General features: G+C 38.2%; 1 protein-coding gene across 11 annotated transcripts in view; it reads right to left on the bottom strand.

Annotated features, from left to right (window-relative positions):
* LOC5666824 (segmentation protein Runt) overlaps positions 1-19,248 on the bottom strand; it is a 57,448-nt gene extending 38,200 nt beyond the window's left edge. The window contains exons 1-4 of one of the 11 annotated variants that reach the window (XM_061647648.1): positions 19,039-19,245; positions 16,208-17,167; positions 14,854-15,036; positions 6,758-6,843 (exon numbers count right to left, since the gene is read on the bottom strand). In XM_061647648.1, the coding sequence (XP_061503632.1) occupies positions 6,803-6,843; positions 14,854-15,036; positions 16,208-16,676 (693 nt within the window). In that variant the 5' untranslated portion in view covers positions 16,677-17,167; positions 19,039-19,245 and the 3' untranslated portion in view covers positions 6,758-6,802. Of the gene's footprint in view, positions 1-6,757; positions 6,844-10,531; positions 12,189-12,224; positions 12,568-14,853; positions 15,037-16,207; positions 17,168-18,769; positions 18,925-19,013 lie in introns of those variants that run through there. The other 10 variants (XM_061647649.1, XM_061647640.1, XM_061647658.1 and 7 more) reach the window with 10 other exon arrangements.
* Positions 19,249-25,460: the final 6,212 nt, after the last annotated feature.

The raw sequence follows: 25,460 nt of genomic DNA, 5'->3' as shown, positions 1-25,460 counted from the left end.
AATAAAAAATACACAGTTTTCTTTGCATCTGTCAAAAGATTACAAACCAAGAATTGTGCCATCTAGCCTACAATGGATAGCAAAAATTGCACGAAAAATATTCGCCGTACTCTGCTCGATTTACCGTTGCCAAGGAAAACGGTAGTTTTGACAGGAGTATTCCACGCTGAAAGCGTTCCATCGAAACAGGACCATTGATATCATATGGGTAGTTTTCTGGATCAACCTCAATGTACGGTTGTTTTTCATAATTTTGAGAAATTTTATGTTTTCGTCGATAATCACCTCTTTTGGGCGCGCTCTGTGTTCATCGTCTTCAGTTCTCATTTAACCACGTTTTAATTAAGCATATTAATATTCTAAAGCTTATGTTTAATGTTTAATGTTTGATGTTTATGTTTATTAATCAAGAGACTGCAAAGCCCTCTCGAAATTGCTTAAATTATTTTATAAATTTACTTTCAATAAGACTGATAAAGCAAACATAACAGTCAATCGACGCATTTCGAAAATGTATACGTTTCATCAATGCCGCTGCCGTGGTTCCAGGCTCGTTAAGTTCGTCCACACAATTCAACAATCGACCCACCCAGAGCAAGGGATCGTGGGAGCCAAAAGGTTGAGGTTGATTTTGGTGAGGCAGTGTCCGAAAACTCTTCATCTAGCTAAATTTAAGCTTAGGTTGTATTTTGCCCCTTCAAAAAGCAATATCATTAACAGCATTAAGCGTTTGCCCCTTCAAAAAGCAATATCATAAACAACAATAAGCGAATACAACATCTAATCAAAATTAAAAAATCTAGCAATTGTTTAACAGATTTCTGTAAATTTTGAAACAAATCGTTTCAAATCGTTATTTTGTAGGTGCAAAATACAAAATAAAGGATTTAATTCTACCTTTGCTGTTTATGTGTTCGGTAAAACATTGTCAGCCCACCTGTTATATACAGCTCATCATCCCACTTCTTGCAGGTTAACAGTTCTAGAAGGTAAACGTTCTTGGGTAAATTTCGTGCTCCTAAGTATATTATTAGTAAATGGAGCGGTCCCGTGGTACAGTCGTCAACTCGAACGACTCAATACCATGCCCGTCATGGGTTCAAGCCTCGAATGGACCGTCCCCCCGTAGCAAAGATTGACTATCCGGCTGCGTGATAATCAATTAAGTCTCGAAAGCCTGTTCAGATCGGCATGTGCGCTTAGGACTTTACGCCAAATAGAAGAAATTAAATTATTTATAAAATTATAATTACACATCATCATTACACACAATTACATTATTTACATTGTTTTATCTGCAATATTCAGGGCCACAATATTTGCAATATTGCAATATTTTTAATGCATATTTAATGCAATATTAATGCAATAATGCAATATTTTTATTGGAAATAAATCACAAAACATTTTCAAAATGTTTCATACCTCTAAGCTCAATTTGCTTCAATCATTTAAAGCAAAATTGATTCAAAACGTTGTATCGAAGACAAAATTAGTTCCAAATCCGCAGCGCAAAAACTCCCGGATTTCTCCCCATACAAACGGGAACGTTTGACCCCTTTAGGTAGATTTTTTCCATTTTTTCGCACGCATCTTATGGTCTCTCAATGGTACGTTATTTTAAAACTGAGTGCTAAGTGTCCGCGTATACATGACATCCCACGTCCGTATACAGAGCCGATTGCTTACGATTCTATCTTCACCATTAATATGAGAGGGACGGGGCTTATACCACGAACGTACCCGAAAGGTATACATGCTTCACCCATCAGGATCTAAAGGCAAAGACAAGGTAAAAAAGACACATAAAAGTTTCCTCACAGTTACACATGTCCTTTTGATGCGTTGTCTATGCGTCTCGCTCAGTATCACAGCGGCATACGGCAGGTAAGCAGTACAACTTCAGCTACCTGATACGCATTCATGTTTATCGAACACAACTATTTGGTTCGGCTCGGTAAACTTCAGGAGGAACACATGGGCGCTGACTTTTTCATGATTTTGTATGACTGGCTGTTTTGAGCCTCACGTTTAGGCGCTCGCGGTGACCGCCTTCTGACAACCGCGGCGAACGGAAGTCGTCGTCGTTATCCAGTGCCACGCAGCCGTAGTCAGTACCATAGGCCGGTCTGGTGGTAAGTCGTCAACTCCTACGAGTTAAGCCCCGAATGGACCGTACCCCCATACGTAGGACTCACTATCCTGTTATCAACGGTAATCAACAAGTCACTGAAAGTTAAAGCCAGTAAGGGTGCAGGAAATCCTTGACTGACACGGTTGTTATGCCAAAGAAGAAGAAGATGCTGCCAGATGTTCAGTTTTGTTACGGAGAGACAGTCCATTCTAAATTTGAACCCATTGCGGGCATGTCATTGAGTAGTACGAGTTGACGACTGTATCATGGAATGGTGTGTGTGTGTGTGTGTGTGTGTGTGTGTGTGTGTGTGTGTGTGTGTGTGTATGTGTGCATGTGAGTGTGTGTGTGTGTGTGTGTGTGTGTGTGTGTGTGTGTGTATGTGTGCATGTGAGTGTGTGTGTGTGTGTGTGTGTGTGTGTGTGTGTGTTTGTGTGTGTGTGTGTGTGTGTGTGTGTGTGTGTGTGTGTGTGTGTGTGTGTGTGTGTGTGTGTGTGTGTGTGTGTGTGTGTGTGTGTGTTTGTGTGTGTGTGTGTGTTTGTGTGTGTGTGTGTGTTTGTGTGTTTGTTTGTGTGTGTGTGTGTGTGTGTGTGTGTGTGTGTGTGTGTGTGTGTGTGTGTGTGTGTGTGTGTGTGTGTGTGTGTGTGTGTGTGTATGTGTGTGTGTGTGTGTGTGTGTGTGTGTGTGTGTGTGTGTGTGTGTGTTTGTGTGTGTGTGTGTGTGTGTGTGTGTGTGTGTGTGTGTGTGTGTGTGTGTGTGTGTGTGTGTGTTTGTGTGTGTGTGTGTGTGTGTGTGTGTGTGTGTGTGTGTGTGTGTGTGTGTGTGTGTGTGTGTGTGTGTGTGGTAGAAAGAGAGTGTGCTTTTTAATGTGCATTTGCAAGTGCGCGGGTTTGTGTCTGAAAAACGTAGCTTGTTATGGTTTCATATTGCATGGAAAGTATTCTGATAATGTGTGTTATCATGTGAGACAGCGTGCGTTTGCACTTGGATAAAAGCTAAAGTTTGCATCGACAGCAGCGCTTGTTCCTCGGAAGAAATCGCAGGTTTGCTGGTTGATGAATGTGCATGCGCAGCGATGTGAAATGGACACGCGCACAACAGCAATGAACTCGGCATTCCCTTACAGGTGTTTCTCCAGTGCACGCAATAGAAATGCCTGCGTGTATCTCTGCGTTGAACGTTGTGTGCACATGTTAAACTTTGTGCGTGCATTGAGCTGGCGCGCAGTTGTTCTTTTCAATGGGCGTTTTGTTTCATGAGCGCGGCAGTATTCTGTTCTCGATTTAAATGGGTAGACACTCACTCGCTTACTCATTGATAGTTTTTATCCATACGCTTTTTTTTGCTGCTCTACAACGATGTAATTCATCACGTGTAGAAGAGAACGCAGGCTGAGCACGGGATCAGCCGTGTCCAACTTTTTAACCAGCGCGTTCTTGACGGTCCAAGCAAGCAATGTTAGTAACAATGGGTCGAGGTAAACATTGTACCGATGATCAGCGCCATATAATAAAGTGAATGGCGGCTGCTGGCATTAAGCGCAAAACGATCGAGTTTGTAATGGAACGATCGCGCACTTTTGTCGCAAACGCGCTTCGGACATCCGAAATGTGTTTGGACAACCAAAACGCGCTTGGACAACTGAAACGCGCTTGGACAACCGAAACGCGCAAGTCAACCGGACGTCCTCAGAAGACCACGGCGAAAGAAGACCGTAAAGTTGTTAATAGATCGAAAAAACACTGATCGCGAGGGCGGTGGTTCTGCTTATTACATCAAAAACCTTACCCAAAACACAGAAAAACTACTAACAAATCTATACGAAACGACATACTTGTGAAACAAACACACACCAATACACATTCAAACATACATACACACACACACACACACACATGTTCACACACATACACACACATACACACACACACACACACACACACACACACACACACACAAACACAAACACACAAACCACACAAAAACCTGTCCCAACAGGTGCATTGAAAACACCAGGGTTCTATCTTTATGTCCGATACTGTACCCACTAGTGATGGGTTAAGTTGGCAAAAATACGGAGTCGACTCCGATCCGACTCCGATAAATTCGGAATCGACTCCGGAAGGTAGGTCCGCGCTGCAATATCCGGAGTCGTTCGGAATCGTCCGGAGTCGTCCGGAGTCGTCCGGAGTCGTCCGGAGTCGCCCGGAGTCGGAGCCGTCCGGAGTCGTCCGGAGTCGTTCGGAGTCGTTCGGAGTCGTTCGACTCCGAACGACTCCGGCGACTCCGAACGACTCCGAACGACTCCGGGTGACTCCAGAAGACTCCTGACGGGGTGATAATCGAAACAAGATATGGAAATGTTAAAAAATCATCAAAAAAAAGTCAGGTGGCAATACATTCTCTAAAACACGACGGATAATTGTTACTCACAGCTTCACAAAAATGTGAGGCAAATAAATCTCACTTCGAAAAAGCTCACCAAACAACCCATGGTAACAAAATTAAAACACAGTTAAAACAAAATCAATGTCACAGATTCCAATTTTATACTTGATCAATCAACAGATTCCAATTTTATACTTGATCAACAGCGCGGTGGCAGCCTTTCTAGCAAGAGTTGTGTGGTAGGTTCGTCGCGCACTTTGCTTACCAGAACCGTGTGTAGTAAGTCAATGCGCGGAATGCATTGGAAGAGTGCAGAACGAAGCGGGGATTGAGACGAGAACGTACCGTAGGTTAGTTCAATTGCGATTGTGTCGTATCGTGTGCTTGCCACGTTAGGATGGTCAGGTTACACTTATGCAACGGACGAGTAGAACAACGGAACTTTACTTTATGCAACGGGTCGGATTCCAAGCGGCGTTAAAACACTGCGGGAGTATTAACCGTTTAATGAGCAAACTTGTACTTATGTTGAAGAAGGGGTTTAGCTGATTGGTCAACCGACTGAGCAGCTGATAACCAAATGTGACTACCAAATTGTGCAGAGCCTTCGGCGGAATCTGCAAATAGGTGAGATACACCAGAACACGAGTGATCTACGTGTCTGTAAACTGTGAACTGAAGTCGTCATCAGTTTAAGCTATATTTATAACCAATTATTTTCTATGATGACACACTTTGTCATCCATACATTGTTATATATTTATATTTTAAACTGACCTACTTTCGTCTGATTGTCTGTCGAGTTTCCTGTTATGTTTTTGTGGATAAAAACGATCGAACGTTATTGTTTATTGATGGGTGTTCTTTCTGGGTTAGCCTGCGCAATTGGTTAGCAATTGCGTTATGATTTGCGAAACGTTGTGATGCGCTTCCTGCTTGACGGTTATATAATTCGTAAGTGTTTATGTTCTTATTGAGGATGATGGTTTTCTGCTGGAGTTGACCTACTGGTTATAAGTTTCGCAAGTTCTCGAATGATATCTATTTACGACATTGATTGGATTGTTATGACTGCTATCATTTCTATACGTGATGTTTAAGTTGGATATGACCTATTGTTAGCAGTAAATCTGCTACAGCTGTAATCAAAGCATCAGACATTTCCAAAATAGTTAAAAACATTGAAGCTTGAAAAATTTATAGGACGGATAACACGAATGACAGAGCTATTAAAACATACCCAAAACATTTATAGTTATATCAAATCTTGTGTGTAACAGCTGCTTAAAAAATGTTTCTTTCCACAAAACTGGAAACTATAAAAAAAAATATCATTATTGTGAAAGCAGGAAAAGATAAAAGTCTCCCAAACAATGACAGACCCATAAGCATGTATACTTGAATTAGACAACATTTTGAAACGCTTTTCGCAAATAAACTGCACCATCATACTGAAATTGATAATATTTCACCTAAATCTCAATACAGATTCCAGCCAGACCTATCAACTGCACATCAATTACATAGACTAAAAGCTGATATTGGCATCCTTTCCGTTTTAAACTGGTAGGCTGAAATTTCAGCCTGTCAGCTGTTTGCTTGCTATAGCAGTTTTCAAGCAGCGTGTGGGTACAGTATACAGGTGGGCTTATCCCAAGGTGTATCAATCTAGAAGGCTGATTGTTATCGCTTCTGTTTCTGAATGAAGAAGAATTAAGAGTGTTTAGAGTATTCGTCAAGCCTCCAGAAAACTTGTTTGAACTTGTTTGGTTAATTCTAGATTCGATCGCTAGATCTTTTTAATGCATCTTGGGATAAACGTAAACACCACCTTGTTTTGCCATTTTCCGTGCAGGTCCTCGAATCTAATTCTAGCTTTGAGGGTAGAATAATCTAGACTAAAAATTACAGGCTAGTTTTGTGTGTGGTTTTGTATGGAATGTTTACATGATTTCCGCCTCCAACTGTCAAACTCCATACAAAAATAGAATCGTGAACGGCCCCATTATTCTCAACAGGAATTTGAACAAATCAACCGGGTTTATTTTATTAGATTCAGAAAAAGCTTTCGACACCATTTTACATGAAGCTATCATATACAAATTGATAAAATTAAAATTCCCCCATTACGTAATTCACATTATCTACAGTTTTATATCTAACAGAAAAAAACACAATCTACATAAAAAACAGCAAATTAGAAATATACACTCGAAAGAAAGGCGTTCCTCATTGACGAATAATGTCTATCTTAATCACATGCCCTCTGCTTATTCTTGTCTATGTAGATGATATCTTCGGGATATCTCGATTAGTTGCTGCTAGACTAAGAGATAAATTATAATTAATGTAGTGATGAATTGTAATATAGTTCTTATGTTGCAAATTCTATGAACTGATGCTGTCCTGTACCTAGGGAGTGAGTTGAATATCATTTTTTTTAAACATTTTGAATTATTTGTAATTTCTTCTTATGCGTATTGGCATAATAAATCCAATTTTTTGAATAAGTAATGATGGGTTGTATACAAGCGATATACAGCAAAAGTTTATTATTAAAGTTAACCTTAGATTTTCTGTCCGAAAAAACAATATAAACTTATAAAAACTTATAAATTATTAGTAGAAGCATTTCTGCTTCCAGAGTACGTGTCAGTTAATTTCGGACTCTTGAAATATGTAGATATTTTCAACTTCCCAGGTTTCTCTATGAATTGTTAGATCATGCATCATCATAAAACCTTATCGGGTTTTTCCCAAATTCTCTCTATGCATGTATGCATAAAAATATAAGAATAGCAAAAACTGTTATGTTCCTAAAAATAATAAACTGTGCGCCCACTACGTTTTGGCAACAGCAAATCAGGCTGGTTCGACGGTGAATGCAGAAAAGTGACCGGACGTAAGAATAATGCATACCGAGCAATGCAACAACATCATAGAACGCGAGCATGCGCAGAGGAATACTAACGGCACAGACGCGAGTTCAAGAGAAACGAGTTCACCGCTCCAAGAATCACGCATGGGAAGAGCAAAACATGCGGGAACTCGTGCAAACCAGAGAGGCGTACGGACCGACACGAAAGTTTTACCAAGTGATAGCAAGTTACCGAAACAACGTTGTACCTAAGGTAAACTGCTATCGCAATAAGGATGGAGATCTGGTTAGTAACCAGCCAGAGGTCCTCTCGCGGTGGGCTCAGTACTTTGATGAATTACTCAACGATCAGTTTAACGAACAGCTAGCGCCACTAGCAGATAGTGTCATGCTACTGCCACCTAGCATAGAAGAAACACGAAAGATTATCCGTCGGCTGAAAAATAGCAAGGCACCCGGAACCGACCGAATTGTAGCTGAACTGGTCAAGAATGGAGATGCACAACTAGAAAACGAGATTCATCAAATTGTTACTGAGGTGTGGGATAGCGGATCGATGCATTGTGATTGGAAACTCGGCATCATCTACCTATCTAGGCAACAACTACAGGGGTATTACGGTGTTGAATACCGCCTATAAAAAATTCTCCATGATCCTTCAGGATCGCCTTGTCCCGCACGTCGAAGAGATAGTCGGAAACCATCAAAGAGGATTCCAAAACGGAAAATCAACCATTGATCGGATCTTCAACATGCGGCAGATCTTGGAGAAGATGACTGAATACAAACACAACACATACCATCTCTTCATTGACTTCAAAGCCGTATACGATAGCATAGCCAGGGTAAAACTGTATGACGCTATGAGCTCTTTTGGAATCCCGGCCAAACTGATAAGGCTAGTTCGAATGACTATGACCAACGTCACTTGCCAGGTGAGGGTGGATGGAAAACTCTCAGGACCTTTTGCTACCACCAAGGGTCTGCGCCAGGGGTCTCCTATTCAACCTGGCGCTAGAGAAAGCCATCCGCGACTCGAGGGTGGAGACTACGGGAACCATCTTCTATAAGTCAACCCAGATCCTGGCATACGCTGATGTTATAGACATCATTGTTCTGCGGCTCTCCTATGTAGCAGAAGCCTACCAAGGGATCGAGCAGGCGGCACAGAGCCTCGGATTGCAGATAAACGAGGCAAAGACCGAACTGATGGTGGCAACATCTGCGGCCCTACCGATAAATAATCAGAAACTACGAAGGCGTGACGTACAAATAGGTACAACACACTTTTGAAATTGTCCTAGAATTCACCTATCTTGGGTCAAAGGTCAGCAACGACAATAGCATGGAAGCTGAATTGCGCGAAAGGATGCTTGAAGCGCCGGATAAGTAAGTAAGTAACGTATATTCATAGAAATAAAATCAAACAAGGTTATTTAGACCAACCTCAGATTTCAATTTCGCTTTCCAATTTTAGTAAAATGGTTAAAATTTCAATGAAAAATATGATATGCCCTTAACGATGATTAAATTTGTTAGCAACACATATTTGATGAACAATTCTTCAAATTTTACGATTAATTATATGGTTCACTATATGGCTTAAAATTAACATTATAAGAACTTGCGGTTTAGTTTCAACCTCATACAAAATGTATGTGTGTAATTTAGGAACATCACTTTTTTAGTGTTAAGCCATCATTCGAGGCACTTGGCGACCAACTAAGCAATTTCTATAAGAAAAAGACTTGTACAAATGAACAAAATCATTAGGAACAGGAATTAAAAACGTACGCTTTCATGCTTTTTTGGCATATTGTTTAGGAAAAGGTCAAACCCATACCTAAAGATGGAATATCAGAGATAGGACAAAGAGCGGCTAACGATTTGATTTTGTATCATATCATGTAAAAATTAGGCTGCTGTCCGTGCTATTATTTTCAGTGGCATTTTGGCCTGCGGGGTCAAATGAGTTTGACATCGCTGCTCTAAAGCTTGGTTCATTTAGCTTGGTTAATTCATTCAAATGGGGCACTTTGTTTCCATTATAGTGGTGCCTCCTATGGACAAAAATGGAATCTTGTGAATCGTGTTGCTAACAACAGAAATTGTTGTCAAATTCTCATGGAATTTAGTTTTTTTTGCTTCAAGATATTGGACATTCAAGAGGAGAAGCGAAATCTGATTGTGCACAACTATCTGCTTAAGAAATTAGCTTCATCTCGGGAGCTGGCAAAACGGTTAAGTTTGCCCAAGCTGTCTGTTGCACGAATGTTTTAAAAGCAAACTAGGCGATGGAGTGGAACTGTGAATCATTCAATGTGATTGAAAGTCGTTCGGAAAATCCAGTCTAACTCAAACATCTTGGACTACGATTTGGTCAAAAATCTTAACGCCAACCGCTCTACTATACGGCAAGTCCGACTTACCGTAACTTCACGAAACTTCAAACAACAAACAATGGCCAGTAACTGGTCTGAAGTTGTACGATCAGATACTGACCAATCCGCATGGTTGCATTTTGATGGATAATAAAACCTAAGTGAAAGCCGATTTAAAACAAATCCCGGAGGTAAAATATTATAAAGTCGATGCTCGCGGCAACGTCTAAAAGAGTTTAAAATTTATTTTCGCTGAAAATTTTGCTTAAAAAATGATTTGGCAAAGAATCTGCTCATGTGGCAAAAACACCACTTTGTTTGCGGCGAATATAAGAACATGAATTCGGATTGGTATAAAAAAAGTGCTTTAAGAAACCAATTTTGCAATTTATTAGGTCTCATTATGATCATGTTTTGGCTTGATCAAGCAAGCTGCCATTATAGCAAGGACGTGGTCTGAATCCAACAAATTTCCGCTAGTTTCGCCCAATGGAGCGATATTGGGCAATAATTAAACAATAATTAGAGAAAAAGGGAGCAGTTACTAAAGACATCATACAAATGTAGAGTTGGTTGAACTTACTGGCCAGATCAAAAACTGAAACAGTTGGGCGCCGGGTGATAGACGGTATCAACAGTAAAATTCGGGAAGTTCTTACAAAAACAATATTTTTTAAGTTTTATTTTAAACTACATTCCAACAAAACCAATTTTAACCATTCATTCAAATAAAATTGTCAATTCGATTAAGGGAAAATAGATACACGCAATACAAATTACAGAATTTCTAAATGATCTAAGTCTTATTTACCTGCACATGACTTGACATGAAACTAATTATTTCACTTTTTATACTAATTGAATGAAAAAGAACCTCCATAACAAGTGATTTTTAGAACGGATTATACTCGTGATGAGGGGTTCCATTGTATTGTAAAGACGTATTGAATTTTGATTATTCACATCATATTGAACGTTTCGTATTATTTTCATAAGTCGTTTTTGATTATTTTTTAAAGCTCACGCATCAATTTGGCCTACTTTAGCGACTCTCAAGGTCTGGTGGCCAACCAACCTAATTTACATTCTGCTGGATTCCTGGCGACACAGCTATTCAGGGAAACAAAATAGCAGAGCAACTAGCCAACACAGGACGTAATACCCCGGCCTGCTGCCATAACACTCTTCCACGTCGTGATTTCATTCGCCTTAGCAAAACCATCATCATCAATAGTTGGAATGGTTATTGGGTTAGCAGCGGCCGCTATTTCCTGAGAACCATCAAGACCACAACACAACCATGGAGAGACCACCCATAACATCAAGACCAGAGAATCCTATCACGACTTCGTATTGGACACACCCAGCTTTCCCACACCTTTTTATTTCAAAATTCCATCCCATCACTATGCAGTTTCTATGACGTCGACTCCTGTGGCTTGGAAAACCCTGTAAGCAGCTAACTGCGCTACTGATATGGTGTAGAGTGGGATGCAACACGGATTGTTCGTGCCGATTACTCCCGAACGTGGATAAGATAAGCATCTTATTTTATTTTTCATTGAAACCGGAGACAGTCTTTTTTTAGCGTCTAAATAAAATTAAAAACGAAGACTGCTTAAAGAACGTTGCGTTTGTTAGTTTGATTGTTTTTATAAATTACCGTGTGAAAGAAAGAGCCTATTGTTAACGTTGCAATAGTGTTGCTAGCGATGAGCAAGCGGTCGAGCTCTTCAAGATGGGGTCGAAAAGAATTACCGAAATGTATGATTAGCACGAAATGCTAATCGTGAGAATCTGGGAGCATAAAGAACTACCGAAGGAGTGGAAGCTGGGTGTCATTCATCAACAAAAAGAGATGCTGGAATCCTCAAATTTTCGAGCCATCACAGTCCTCCATGCCGCCTACAAAATCCTGTCCAAAATCTAGTTCTGCAGATGCACGCTTTGCCACAAAAATCATCAGCAGCTACAAAGTTGGGTTTGTGAGAGGCAAATTCACCACCGATAAAATTTTACTCTTCGGCAGATTCTCCAGAAGTGCCGAAAGCGCCAACATCGATTTCACGGTGGCCTACGACATCATAGACCAGAGCGAACAAACCTCCTTTTTCCTAAAGATTGCTTTGAAGAAACATGGACAAAAATTGTAAATTTTTAAAGAATTTAACTTCACCAGCCAAAATGTGAAAGCGCTTACAGTCTAACTTTAACCGGGATGACCAAAAAGTGAAGCAACCTCGTTCCGAGGCGGGCGCGATTAAAGCACGGCACCCCTATGCATCGAATACGGTGGATGATCGTTCCGGCACCTACAACATCTTGGCACTATTAGACATCAATCAGAGCATCGAAAGAAAGCACAAATTGGCGGCCGACCCTGAACGACAAGATGTTCCACGGGAAACTGAAGAGAAAAAAAAAACTATAGAGAAGTGTCTACATCACTGCGTTCGCTTGGCTGGGAGGTCATAAATGAAACAAGAACATACTTATCAGGAAGTGGAAACGGCGTTTACTTATTTAGCAGCGGTAATGACGCCACAACTCGAAGCGTTAATTTGAGCATAAGAAATAGCAGAATATCGATATTGAGTAGGCCACTTTGGTTCTTTACTTTTCCCGATTCATGTTCCATGAGGCCCGAATAGAACTGAGAGAGGCTAATGGAGAATTTACGTCGCCTAAATAAGTATTCACGGTGACCAATAACTCTTTTATGAAGACGAATTATCTTGGTAATCTCTGTAATACCATTTCTCACAAACACCTGGAATTTATATGTCCTGTTGGAGAGGAGAATGCTCAATGCGATATTTTGGCTATATTTTTGTGAAGGGACAATGGAATCGATACAATGACGAGTAACGAGGACGAGGACGAGGACGAGTAACAAACTCACTAGAGTTTGGATGGTTGGCCATGTTATGTGCATGGAGACCAACGACACAGTCTGTAAAATTATTTTAGGCCGTCCACGAGGGTAAAGATTTGCCAAATAGGTAAGTGACATATCAAGCACTACGCGTACTAAGCGGTCGTGTGAGATAATGTGACCGAAACGAGCCAAAATCAGTATCCCACACACCTCTCTTACAAGTTGTTGATCAATTTTTGTAGATTCATTTTTAATTCAGAAATCTTTGACTTCCTCTTTCCACTTCCACAGTCGAGTACCACAAACCTCTGGAACAAATTGTAGTGGCTTTTAAAACGATTTAATGCATAAATTATTTATTTCAATTTATATTATTTGTGAGAGCATTATAAATTTTACAAAACATATTTATTATATTAACATATTTGACTGGAAACGCTCAATTATTCTTTTAAGGCCGCGGGGCCATGGGGCTTTCTCAAGCTGAGAAATCATTCTCAAACACTCATTTAAGTTTCTCAAGCATTCAAATCTTGCTCTTAGACGCGAGCCCGTGGCCATGAGAAACTGATATTGCCACTCATGCTTTATTTGGAGCTTTAAATAGAAAATATGTTTTTGATCGCATTTTTTTTCGCATTTTATAAACATTGAATACATTTTCCAAAGTGATTACCGAAAAACAAATAGCATAATTGCTCATATTTCAGTTAGCCGATCGCTGCATCGTCAACTTTCTCAAAGATTCTTAAAACCGATTTTGTTCGGCCGCGGTGCCACGGGGGTTTCCCAAGCTGAGGAAACATTCTCAAGCACTCATTTAAGTTTCTCAAGCACTCAAAACTTGTTCTCAGACGCGAGCTCGTGGCCGCTGTCAATTTTTCTCACTTTGAGAAACTGAACAATCCACTCAAGCTTTATTTGGAGCTTTAAATAGAAAATAAGTGTTTGATCGCATTTTTTTAATTATAAACATTGAATACATTTTCCAAAGTGATTATCGAAACACAAATAGCACAATTGCTTACATTTCAGTTAGATCGCTGCATCGCCAACTTTCTCAAAGATTCTCAAAGATTCTCAAAACCGATTTTGTTCGGCCGCGGGGCCACGGGGCTTTCTCAAGCTGAGAAAACGTTCTCAAGCACTCATTTAAGTTTCTCAAGCACTCAAAACTTGTTCTCCGACTCAAGCCCGTGGCCGTCGTCAGTTTTTCTCACTCTGAGAAACTGATATAGACACTCAAGCTTTATTTAGAGCTTTAAATAGAAAAACAGGTTTTAATCGCATTTTTTTTTACGTTTTCAATTATAAACATTGAATACATTTTCCAAAGTGATTTCCGATAAACGAATAGCACAATTCTTCATATTTCAGTTAGCCGATCGCTGCATCGTCAACTTTCTCAAAGATTCTCAAAGATTCTCAAAACCGATTTTGTTCCGATTCGACAAACGCTGAGAACGAGGATTTCTCAAAAACACTCATGAGTGCCTGAGAAAATGAGCGTTGAGAATCCCCATGGCCCGTGGCCTAATATTTTTACCATGCAATTTTTCATCCGTCTGTTATCACTATTTTGTGTCATTCGATAAGCGGTGTAGCGCATGTCATTCTCGTTTCTTTCCCCTCTCATTTGTTCTAATCACTGAGCGAATTTGAGAATCACTGAGCGTTAGATACGAAGCTGAGCCTTGAGCAAAGCCGCCATACACTTTTATATAACGCGGCGCTTAACACTCTTAGCGCTGCGAGAATCGTTTTCGATCAACGGCTGTTTTCACTCTCTTTTTCTGTAATTGTTCTCTCAGCAACTCCATAGCAGCAAAAAGTATTGCATCGGGAAGAAAGAGAGAGCGCATATTGCAGAAGCGGCATTGTCTCTGAGAATTAGAATGAGAGCGAATGATCCTAAGCCAACAAAAAAGCTCTATACGCTCTCTTATCTTGTACTGTGTTTGGAGCATAAAGCCAATGTAAAATGCCAACGATCAGAGTGTTAAAGTGTTAAGAACGATTCAGGAAAGTGTCCTGCGATCGTGAGATAAAGTGTGAATCCCTATATTTCTAGGGTAGCAGATTTTCATTTCAAAGGATATAAATGTTGCCTATCTCATTCACAAATGCAAATTTATTTCAAAGGATATTAATGTTAAAGGATACTAAATTTATTTCAAAACAGATTGAGCCATACCTTTGTCGTGGCATCCAACAGATGCCGGTAGAGGACCAGCTGATGATGGTGGCACCTGCATCACTTGCTGCTGTTGGTGTTGACGAAAGTAGTCGGACCATGCGTAGTTCATGTAAGCCGCATCAAGCCAGCCCGCATTCAGAATGAAAGGATTAAATGGTCCTGGGTGACCGTAGGTGAAATCTGTTCGAAACAAACAAGAAGAGATTTTATTTTAATGTAATAATACGTTCGAGAAAATACATTTACATAAAATACTGTAGTTGTAAACGGGAAACCCACTGTATTGAATGTTTGTCTGATTATATGTCTGATTTTTTTCATTCGAAATTTAATTGTTTTTATTATCCACCGGAAACGACATGGTGCTCTTTTTTAGGGGTTTCCCAAATATGACCCTTGGGCCCGATGACCGGTCAAATAAGAACCTATCATACGGACTGCAATGACTTTTTAAAGTTCAAAATATTTAGTCAACAAGGTTGACTGTTTTAATCAAAGGTATTATTTCTTTTTCAGACAAACATTAAGCAAAACGTTCAACCGTAAGCTAAAGCTAATGTCAAATTGTCCCTAAACGACGTTATTTGCAAAGCAGTTCGCTAACTGAATAGTTTGGAGACACATGGGCTAGTTGATAGACGCGCTGGTTTCTTTAACAACGGTTTGATTGCTATTCTCACCATCTCGTCAAAGATTATTTAATTAACAAAATCTCGTTTCTAGCAGTTTTAAAAGGAAAATAAAATTTACAATTTACAAATCAATCATCCTCTTGAAAACAATATCAAAATGTTTAAATTAATAAAAATCACCAACACATAAGTGTGTTTGATTCAAGTCATTTTCGTAAGGAGTTTACATTTACCGGTTCAAATCATGTAAACACTCCATATACACGTCTATACGTCAAACTTGCCGTAGAATAGATTAGATTATAGATTATTTTAGCCTAAAATTTTTGAAAACGATTTTTTGTTACATTTAATAACCAACGCTAATTTTTAACTTTCTCTATCAAGATGATTCAGAGATATTTGATTTTTTTAGTTTCAATGTAAGTATTTCATCACGAATGGTAACTTAGTAACCCAGCAATACGGCCTCTTTGGATTATTCCGGAACAAAAAAAAAAAAATCCGTAACTCATTTCAAACAGACCTATTCTTCAATGCAAAATGTTTGTACATAACTGTCCAGATAAAATCAGGTGGAACAAAGCTGTGCATTATTACGTGGCGACAATGTTGCTATTTGTCGTGGCGGAACTTCTGTAATGTCTTCAAATTAACTAAAACTAAAACAACTCAAACATTGATTTTTTCATTGAATTGAAACATTGAATAATTCTTACTTTGCTTGGATCGGGGCTCGCGTGGTCCATCTACCGTCACCTTAATCGCTTTTGTATAGGTAGCAATCTGGCAAGGGTACGAGCTAATTGTTATGGTGATCGAGAACGACTTTCCGCGCCCAGATCGCCCGACGAATCGAAGATCGTTGAATTTTGCCACCTGGTTCTTCATAACGGCAGTAGCGTTACGAAGCTCAGCGTGGAAGTTCTCATCATTGCCGGCTTTTATAGTCACGAGCGTGCCATCTTGGATATCATCTAGTGCAATCACCTTAAACGCACATGGTAAGCTCTTGTTGGAACGCCAGTGCGTTGGCAAAGCTGAGCAGAGAACTGCGGGTGATCCTGTTTGCACAAGCTCGCCGTGATACTCCTGAAGCATCTCGTGCAGATTAGCAAACATGTCATTGATTGTGGTTGGCATCGATGGGCTTTGGCAGTCGCTGCTAGTAGCCGCCGGTAGATGCATTGGATGATGCTGATGTTATACTGGAGAACGTGATTGTACAATGATATTGCTGCTTTTGTCGTTAATGTTGATATTTATTTTGCGTTTACTCGAGAAAGCACCGCTTTCTACCGAGGCATTAAATAATTAGTTTGATAGTTGTTTATGATCAGTAACAGTTGATTGTTAAACACACTTAAATAATGATGTAAGGTTGAACTTTGTACTCGTACTTAAGTATTATTCAGGAAACTAATCTGAATGGCTTGAAGAGCAATAACCACTGCAACCTCACATGTTATGTCAAGAAAAAAGCACAGAAGTAAACAAATCACAATATTTTTTTAAGAAGTTGGAAAAACACCACACATATGCACTACACCTGGTAAACAAATACACACTGAAACGAAATGTGGCAAAGTCCTGGCTTCTTGATATCGCTAAACGTTGGTTAAAGTAATGTTGTGAGAGTGCGATTTGCTGGTTTTGAAAACGGCTTGTAGTTTGAAAGGCTGAAATTAATAAAAACAAACACAGGAAAGACTGTTAGAATAAAAAACTCAAAATACGTTCAGGAACGGGTAAATGAGAACCGCATGATGATCCATATCTACATGTATAAACGCAATGTAACACTTAGACTCTCTCTTTCCCTCTCTCTCTCCCTCTCTCTCTCTCTCTCTCTCTCTCTCTCTCTCTCTCTCTCTCTCTCTCTCTCTCTCTCTCTCTCTCTCTCTCTCTATCTCTCTCTCGCTTCCCTCTCTTTCTCTCTCTTTCTCTCTCTCTCTCTCTCAAACACACACAAACATATATATATATATATATATATATATATATATATATATATATATATATATATATATATATATATATATATATATATATATATATATATTATTATTATATATATATATATATATATATATATATATATATATATATATATATATATATATATATATATATATATATATATATATATATATATATATATATATATATATATATATATATATATATATATATATATATATATATATATATATATATATATATATATATATATATATATATATATATATATATATGTATATGTATATTATATATACCTATATGAATATTTAAAATATTTTCTTTAATTCAGTTCTTTATTTATCTATATATCGCTATGCATTTATGTATGTTTGTATATTGCCCCAGGGCTAATCAGGGCTGAAATAAACATCCGTCTCCGTTAAGTCTCGAAAGTGTGTAAGTGTATAACCGCGGAAGGAGTTACGCAACATTTAGGAGGACACACTAAGATGGGAATGTGTGCTGATATAAACAAATATATATATAGATATATATATATATATATATATATAATATATAAATATATATATATAAATATATATATATATATATATATATATATATATATATATATATATATATATATATATATATATATATATATATATATATATATATATATATATATATATATATATATATATATATATATATATATATATATATATATATATATATATATATATATATATATATATATATATATATATATATATATATATATATATATATATATATATATGTATATATATATATATATATATTTGTTTATATCAGCACACATTCCCATCTTAGTGTGTATGAACTTTTTAGATATTCGTGTTTTTTTACGCAAACTCAACATAGATATTAATATCTATACACGTATACGTATACGTATCGTACAATGAATTTTTCATTCAACGCGAAAACACCATACACATTTTGAATTGCGTTGCATTGTAATCCTTTTTTAAAATCACGGTTTTAAAAAATCATCTATAAGGTTTGGCTAACAGTTTCCTAAAACCAGTTTACACAGTTCCGTTCAGATTGAGTTTCCCCGTCATCTTTTGATTGATGGCTCCAGTGTTAATCAGAGAGCAAGATTTGTAAGAGCTACTAAATAGCCAATGATGAAAAATGCAGGCATTTTTTCACTCAGCTAGTTAAAGCAATAGATACACTCTAGTTTTTCGATCGTTAGAAGTTAGCTTTACATTGGAGTCACAGATACACTGCATAATCTATAATTATGCTTTTAACCTAACATTTTAAACCTTTGTTTATTTAGACTAATAACCACGCTCTTAAGTCATCCACAGGCGTCTTGCACATAGGCGTATCTTTGCTGGCATTGCGTTTGATAGTAGTTATATTAATGTTCCTTTTTCAGTGTTGAGACATCTTGGTTCAAGAACAATAACACATATAATTTTCAAAAATAAATTCACTGCGTGATATGTGCTTTTCACTTGAATCCTAGATTGGCTGGGGTTTCTTCGTTAAGTTATCTATGCTCACGTATTTTCACGCACTATACACGCACATTATTCTTCAGTGTATGTTCTTTTATTGTAAGACGCTTACGATGCTAGAGAAAATCTAGCCACATTCAAAAAAATCCACTCTACTGCGAACTCGTCTCCCAAAAGACATGCAGTCAGCTTGATGTCTCAAACGAAACTGTTTTTAAAAAATATTTTTCGGTTCCTTTTCAGCTTCTATGTTTCTGGTTCAGAAAGATGGAACGGGCGGATGGTTTGCTGGTCTGGTCGGTTGGTCGATTTTGTCGGTCGCTCCTTCGGCTGCATCGAGGGAAACGAGGAAAATTTTGAAGTGTGAGTAAGAATGCGTCACAAAAAGGGGATTGGCTCTAGGCAGGGTGAGAGAGAGGAAGGTAGCCAGGCAAACAGCCAGGAAAACAGGCAGGCAAGCAGGAAAGCAGGCTGGCAAACAGGCAGGCAAGCAGGCAGGTAGGGAAGCAGGCAAGCAATAAAGCAGGTAGGCCGACGAACAATCGGGGAGGTATGTGAAAGAACAAGAGTAAAAGGTAGCATCGCAGCAGGGAAATAAAGCGATTGAAACGCAAAAACATCGATGGAAATCTAGGGTCCATCCCATACGGTTCCATTTACGGCTGCAACGTTCTGTAGAAGGGCAATGACGACGGTTTCCGCTTGGTTCTCTTTCTATTGCTCTCTCTCAATCTCTCTCATTCTCTCTCGTTCGCGTTTTTTCTCTCTTTCTCTTAATGTTACACAGCGCTATTCGTTTTCCCCCATTCTTTCTCGGTCTCGCGCAATGCACATATAGCGGATGTCGATCTCCGATTCATAGGACAAAGATACCAACAACGACTCTTTGTTATGGGTGTGATTTTTTCTACTGGAGTTACGAGTTTTTTTCACTTATTTTTATAGAGACTTTGTGACTATTACCATTATTTTAATCTTTATTACGAACTGGGTGCATATGTAAGCATGCTCTAATTTTTAGTCTCCAATGTAACATTTTCCCCGTGAGACTAATTAAAATACCTTTCGCTTTCTTGTCGGAGTGTTTACGACGAGGTTTATTTGAACTACTATTTTTTACGATGAATGATAGAGGGCATGTTTGATTATGCTGACATATTTTGAAATCTATTGGAAAAATCCTCACAATTGGGCAGTTCTGCGGTACAGTCGCCAATTTGAACGACATAATAACATGCCCGTAGTGGGTTCAAGCCCAGAAAGGACCGTATCCCCGTAGTAAGGACTGACTATCCGGCTACGTGGTATAGAATTAAGTCTTGAAAGCCTGTGTAGGCCGGTATGTTCGCGTAGGACGTTTACGCCAAATAGAAGAAGAAGAATAACATGCCCGTCATGGGTTTAAGCATCTTATGTCCCTCCGTAGCAAGGACTGACTATCCGGCTGCATGGTTCTGAAAGCCTGTAAACTTCGACAAGTCCGCGTTAGTTGTTACGCCAATTAAAAGGAGAAGAAGGATATTCTCACAATTAGGGCTAAATATGATGAAAACCACACTTGATTCGGCCCGCCGACTTGTACTAATAAAGGATTTCATAACTGGTTGTGGTTCTGAAATGAATAAACCAAGCGAGTACAATGTGATCATCTTGACTAGGAAGGCCTAAGAAAATTATGAGCAGCCTTGAAATAAGAAGTATCTTTTTTAAAGCTGAGATGATAAAATTATCATAATATTTGTTATATATACCTAGCGAAATTTGAAGCAAGTGTGCCATTAGGACAAGAGTGCCACAAAGCATTTTTTCCATTAAAACTTTAGTTAAATGATCAATTGTGTATACAGTTGGATGCGTTCCAATGACTAGGTATACTGTGCCGAATTTCATATAGATCAATCAATTTTTCCCATTGTTTTGAACTGATTTATGTTGACTTATAGTTTATGTTAAAATTATAGTTTTTTAATCAAAACAAATAAGCTCTCAAAAATCATGGGAACAATCAACCTAGAAAATATTTACATCGCCGTAAAGCTGAGAAAACGTTAAATTTGGGTTACAGTTACAACAAGTTACAACATGTTTCAAAGGCGCGAGCTATCAAAAATTGTAGACATTGTTGTAACGTGCAGCGGTATGGGGCGTGGATTACATTCCAAAACAGAACAGTAACAAACCATATTGTAGTACAGTTGGTGGTCAAAAAAGGTTCATTGGTGACTCAAGACATGTAGAAAACTATACACTAGTGCCTCCTTCTTCTTCTTCTTCTTCTTCTTCTTCTTCTTTGGCACAACAACCGTTGTCGGTCAAGGCCTGTACCCACTAGTGAAGTGAGCTTGGCTTTCAATGACTTTTTGTTACCATAGCAGGATAGTCAGTCCTACGTATGGGAGCACGGTCTATTCGGGGCTTGAACCCGTGACGAGCGTGTTGTTAAGTCGTACGAGTTGACGACTGTACCACCAGACCGGCTGACACTAGTGCCACAAACGTAAAAATTACCAAATATCTAAGAAATACGTTTATTTTAACCAGTTGACCGTCTTGCCCCATACGAGTGCCACTCTTGCCCCATAGCTGAAAAAACAACGTCTTTTTTACCCTTTTAAAACGCTGCAAAAATAGGTTTGTTTAGACTTTTTTCAAGCGAAACTCATTTATATGTAAGGAAATATATGTAAAATGGTTATGAAATTTAAATCAGCTTTTGACAAACACGTTTTAGTGAGTTTTAACATGAAATGCTTAAGGTGGCACACTTGCTCCATATTCCGCTACAATAAAAATAAGAAAACAATCGCTTCATCTAAAATCCGATTATCAAAAATGTCGATCTCATTATAATAATCCAATCAGAGCAAACCATACCATCTAGAACAACGTGCCAAATGTACTGCTGAATAAGAAAAAGCAAGTGGTATAACTTTAAAAAAATTGCACGCGTCAAAAATGTTCATTTCTAACAGGTTGGCTGATAAGTCCCCGGTCTAATAAAGAAAAACACATTTTTTGTCAAAATTTGTTTTTATTATTCAACATAGTTGACGGTCAACGACGGTTCAAGAGCGATACAACGATTATAATGACCTTCCAATTTTTTGATACCATTTTGGTAGTACTCCTTCGGTTTTGCCTCAAAATAGACCTCAGTTTCGGCGACCACCTCTTCATTGCAGCCAAATTTTTTCCCTGCGAGCATTCTTTTGAGGTCTGAGAACAAGAAAAAGTCGCTGGGGGCCAGATCTGGAGAATACGGTGGGTGGGAAAGCAATTCGAAGCCCAATTCATGAATTTTTGCCATCGTTCTCAATGACTTGTGGCACGGTGCGTTGTCTTGGTGGAACAACAAAATAACAAAAGTTGCTTGACAAAAGACGCTCTGTCTCACAAACTAATTGACATACAGACGTCAAATATTGACACGAATCATTTGAAGGTTGGTGCTATATAAAAATTCTTCTTCTTCTTCTTTGGCACAACAACCGCTGTCGGTCAAGGCCTGCCTGTACCCACTAGTGAAGTGAGCTTTGGCTTTCAGTGACTTATTGTTACCATAGCAGGATAGTCAGTCCTACGTATGGGAGCACGGTCTATTTGGGGCTTGAACCCATGACGAGCATGTTGTTACATCGTACGAGTTGACGACTGTACCACCAGACCGGCCGGCTATATAAAAATAATATGCATTTAATACTAGCGGCGCCATCTATGTGTCAGACCGGGGACTTATCAGCCAACCTGTTAACTATATAAGGTAGGGTAAATGTACCAATAGTGGTGCAATTTGTAGTGGTACCGATGTGTTTTAATGGATTTAAAGTGTCAGGAAGGATAATTTCTGAATATTTTAACACATAGCAATTGGAATATGTTTTATCTACGCAATTACAACCATTTTTATCATGAAATGCATCAAATTTACGAAAAAATACATATTTTTGTGACTGCTTCGTTGTACCTATAATGGTGGTATGGTTCCTATAGTCGTTGTATTGTGTTCCTATAGTGGTGGTAAACAAAGATGCATCAAAAACGGTGTATAATATCAATGAAACTTAGTTTCGAAGCTGTTTTCGTATGAATAGCAAGGATTACTGCCATAATATAGGCTTATTGCGTAATTTGATCGTAAAACAATGCATAAATTTGATCAATGAAACTACTGACTAAAGTACTGCATCACACCTGTCATCAACCTACATCCGGAAGAGTGTGCTTGATTTGAAGTCAATTTTTCATTCAGCCATATAAGCGAATTTTGGCCTGTTTTTGGTAAATTACCTACATAAATCTCATTTCTGTTGCATATCTTAGTGAAAACAGTACGACATATCGAAAATATCCTCAAATAAACAGAAAACGACCTGTTTTTATTGATTTTATAACTATAACCACTATAGGAACATGCCTGTTTTGTGTACCTATAATGGCACTATGGTAAAAAACACTCAAAAATGCATAAATATGGTCAAAAGGCAAATAATTTTAGTAAAACCATAACATTTCATAACAGTTATGTTGAAAAACTGGTAATTGCGTGGTTATGTGGTCATTTAGAACGTTAACAGAAAAATGAGTTTCGTTATGAAATCCTAAGGATTTTGGAAAAATGTTGACACATTTCACAATATAATGGATTTTTCGGTCACTAAGTAACGGAATGGCCCCATTTAACTTTTAAACCCTTTGTAAAAGGCTAAAGAACATTTTACACTAACTTAAATAACTTAATTACTTGTAATTTGCCGTATGAACCGCATTTTAGTGCAATACCACCACTATTGGTACTACCACCACTATAGGTACATTTACCCTATTACACCAATCATATACGTTATGTACAAGTTAACAACATCAAAACATCATTGTTGTCTCATATTCAACAACTAACTTTCATTTGTTCGTGGTTCTAGCGGTGTTATGATAAAGGATTTTGCAATTCAAAATCAAATACCAACAAAATAATTTCAGCAGCTCAAGATTCAATTAAGCTGTCAAAAGTTGTTGTTTCACTGCATCGATGCTTTTTTCACAAGCGCAATAAGATTCTTTCAAACGCTTAAGGTTTCGTTACAGGCATCACGGATTTTGAGAATATTTGATTGAAAGCGAATATTTGGGAATATTTGATTGAAATATTAACCATATATTATAGTAGCTGAGCTGGTCTCGTAGTACAGTCGTCTACTCGTACGACTAAACAACATGCCCGACATGGGTTCGATCTCCAAATAGACCGTGCCGCCATACGTAGGATTGACTATCCTGCTATGGGGGGAAATCAATTAGTCACTGAAAGCCAAAGCCCACTCGTGGTACAGGCAGGCCTTGACCGACAACGGTTGTTGAGCCAAAGAAGAAGATTATAGTAGCTGAGCCGATCTTGTTACTCGGGATATGTTTTGTTGGAGCAATGTTTTGTTGTAGGTGATCCAGCCGTTTTGGAAGGAGCGCGATACATACACTATGACACAAGATTTATGTATAAATAACGATAAATTTAACAGTTATCTACGGAACAACAAAACAATTTTTTAGGAAAAATGTATCATTTTGATTTTTTTGTAGAAAGAGTAGTTTACTATGTTAGCTATAGAAAATGATCAAAACATCTGCCCTCGCAATATATTACGACCTCTATTTGGGCCCGGAACCTGGAGCTAGACCTTACAACCGTGTATCTGGAAAGAACCGGGTACACGGATTTATTTTTTGTACATAATTGCGCGTTATTGTTGCTGGACGATCTTTGAATATCTCCTTCAACTTCACCAAAAATAAAACAGACAAAAAGATAAAGTTCTGGGAAGTTGAAAGATCAAATGTGGTGAATTTCCCTCGTAGTAGTTTAGCATTTGGCAGCCTCGTGTTAATGTTTCGTGTCCTACCGCCACACATACGACCTACCATTGCACAGTAGAAGCAGACTGAGATGAAAATCAATTTTATCCTTTTATTTCATTTCCGGTAGTAAGTTTGCTTAAAGTAGAAACTATTACTTAAGGAAGGGGAAAAATAGGCTTCTAAACTCCGTAGATTGCAAGGAATAAAATTTCTAACTTGAAATATAATCGTAAGTAATATTTAAGATTAGGTTTCGACGTAAGTAAAGCACGACCTGTCATAAACCGTGAAATACTAATGTTACCACTTTAATTTTAATCACTTTGTGCGTTTTTACAGTATTGCGACTTTGCTTTTTCGTGGTTTGATTTTGCTTATAAATTATTTGCAACTAATTTTGAAGACATATTGGTCTTTGCAAGGAGTTACGACATGTAAATAATATTGTAAATTCACTCTTTTTATTTAAATAGATGATACATTAAATTTCTGTCGTAATGTACGTATAGGGTAGCTAATTTATGGTAGCAGCACAAGGAAACTGTTAAAAAATCGTTAAACTATTTAAATGTAGCAAAATATGTAAAATTTCAATACAAATTATCTAAATCTACAAACAACATATTTTTATCCCGGTGTTTGT

The sequence above is a fragment of the Anopheles gambiae genome, chromosome X (genome assembly GCF_943734735.2).
Source record: "Anopheles gambiae chromosome X, idAnoGambNW_F1_1, whole genome shotgun sequence".
NCBI lineage: Eukaryota > Metazoa > Arthropoda > Insecta > Diptera > Culicidae > Anopheles > Anopheles gambiae.
Note: the sequence above shows the minus strand (reverse complement) of the source record. Positions and strands in the feature narration are given on the sequence as shown.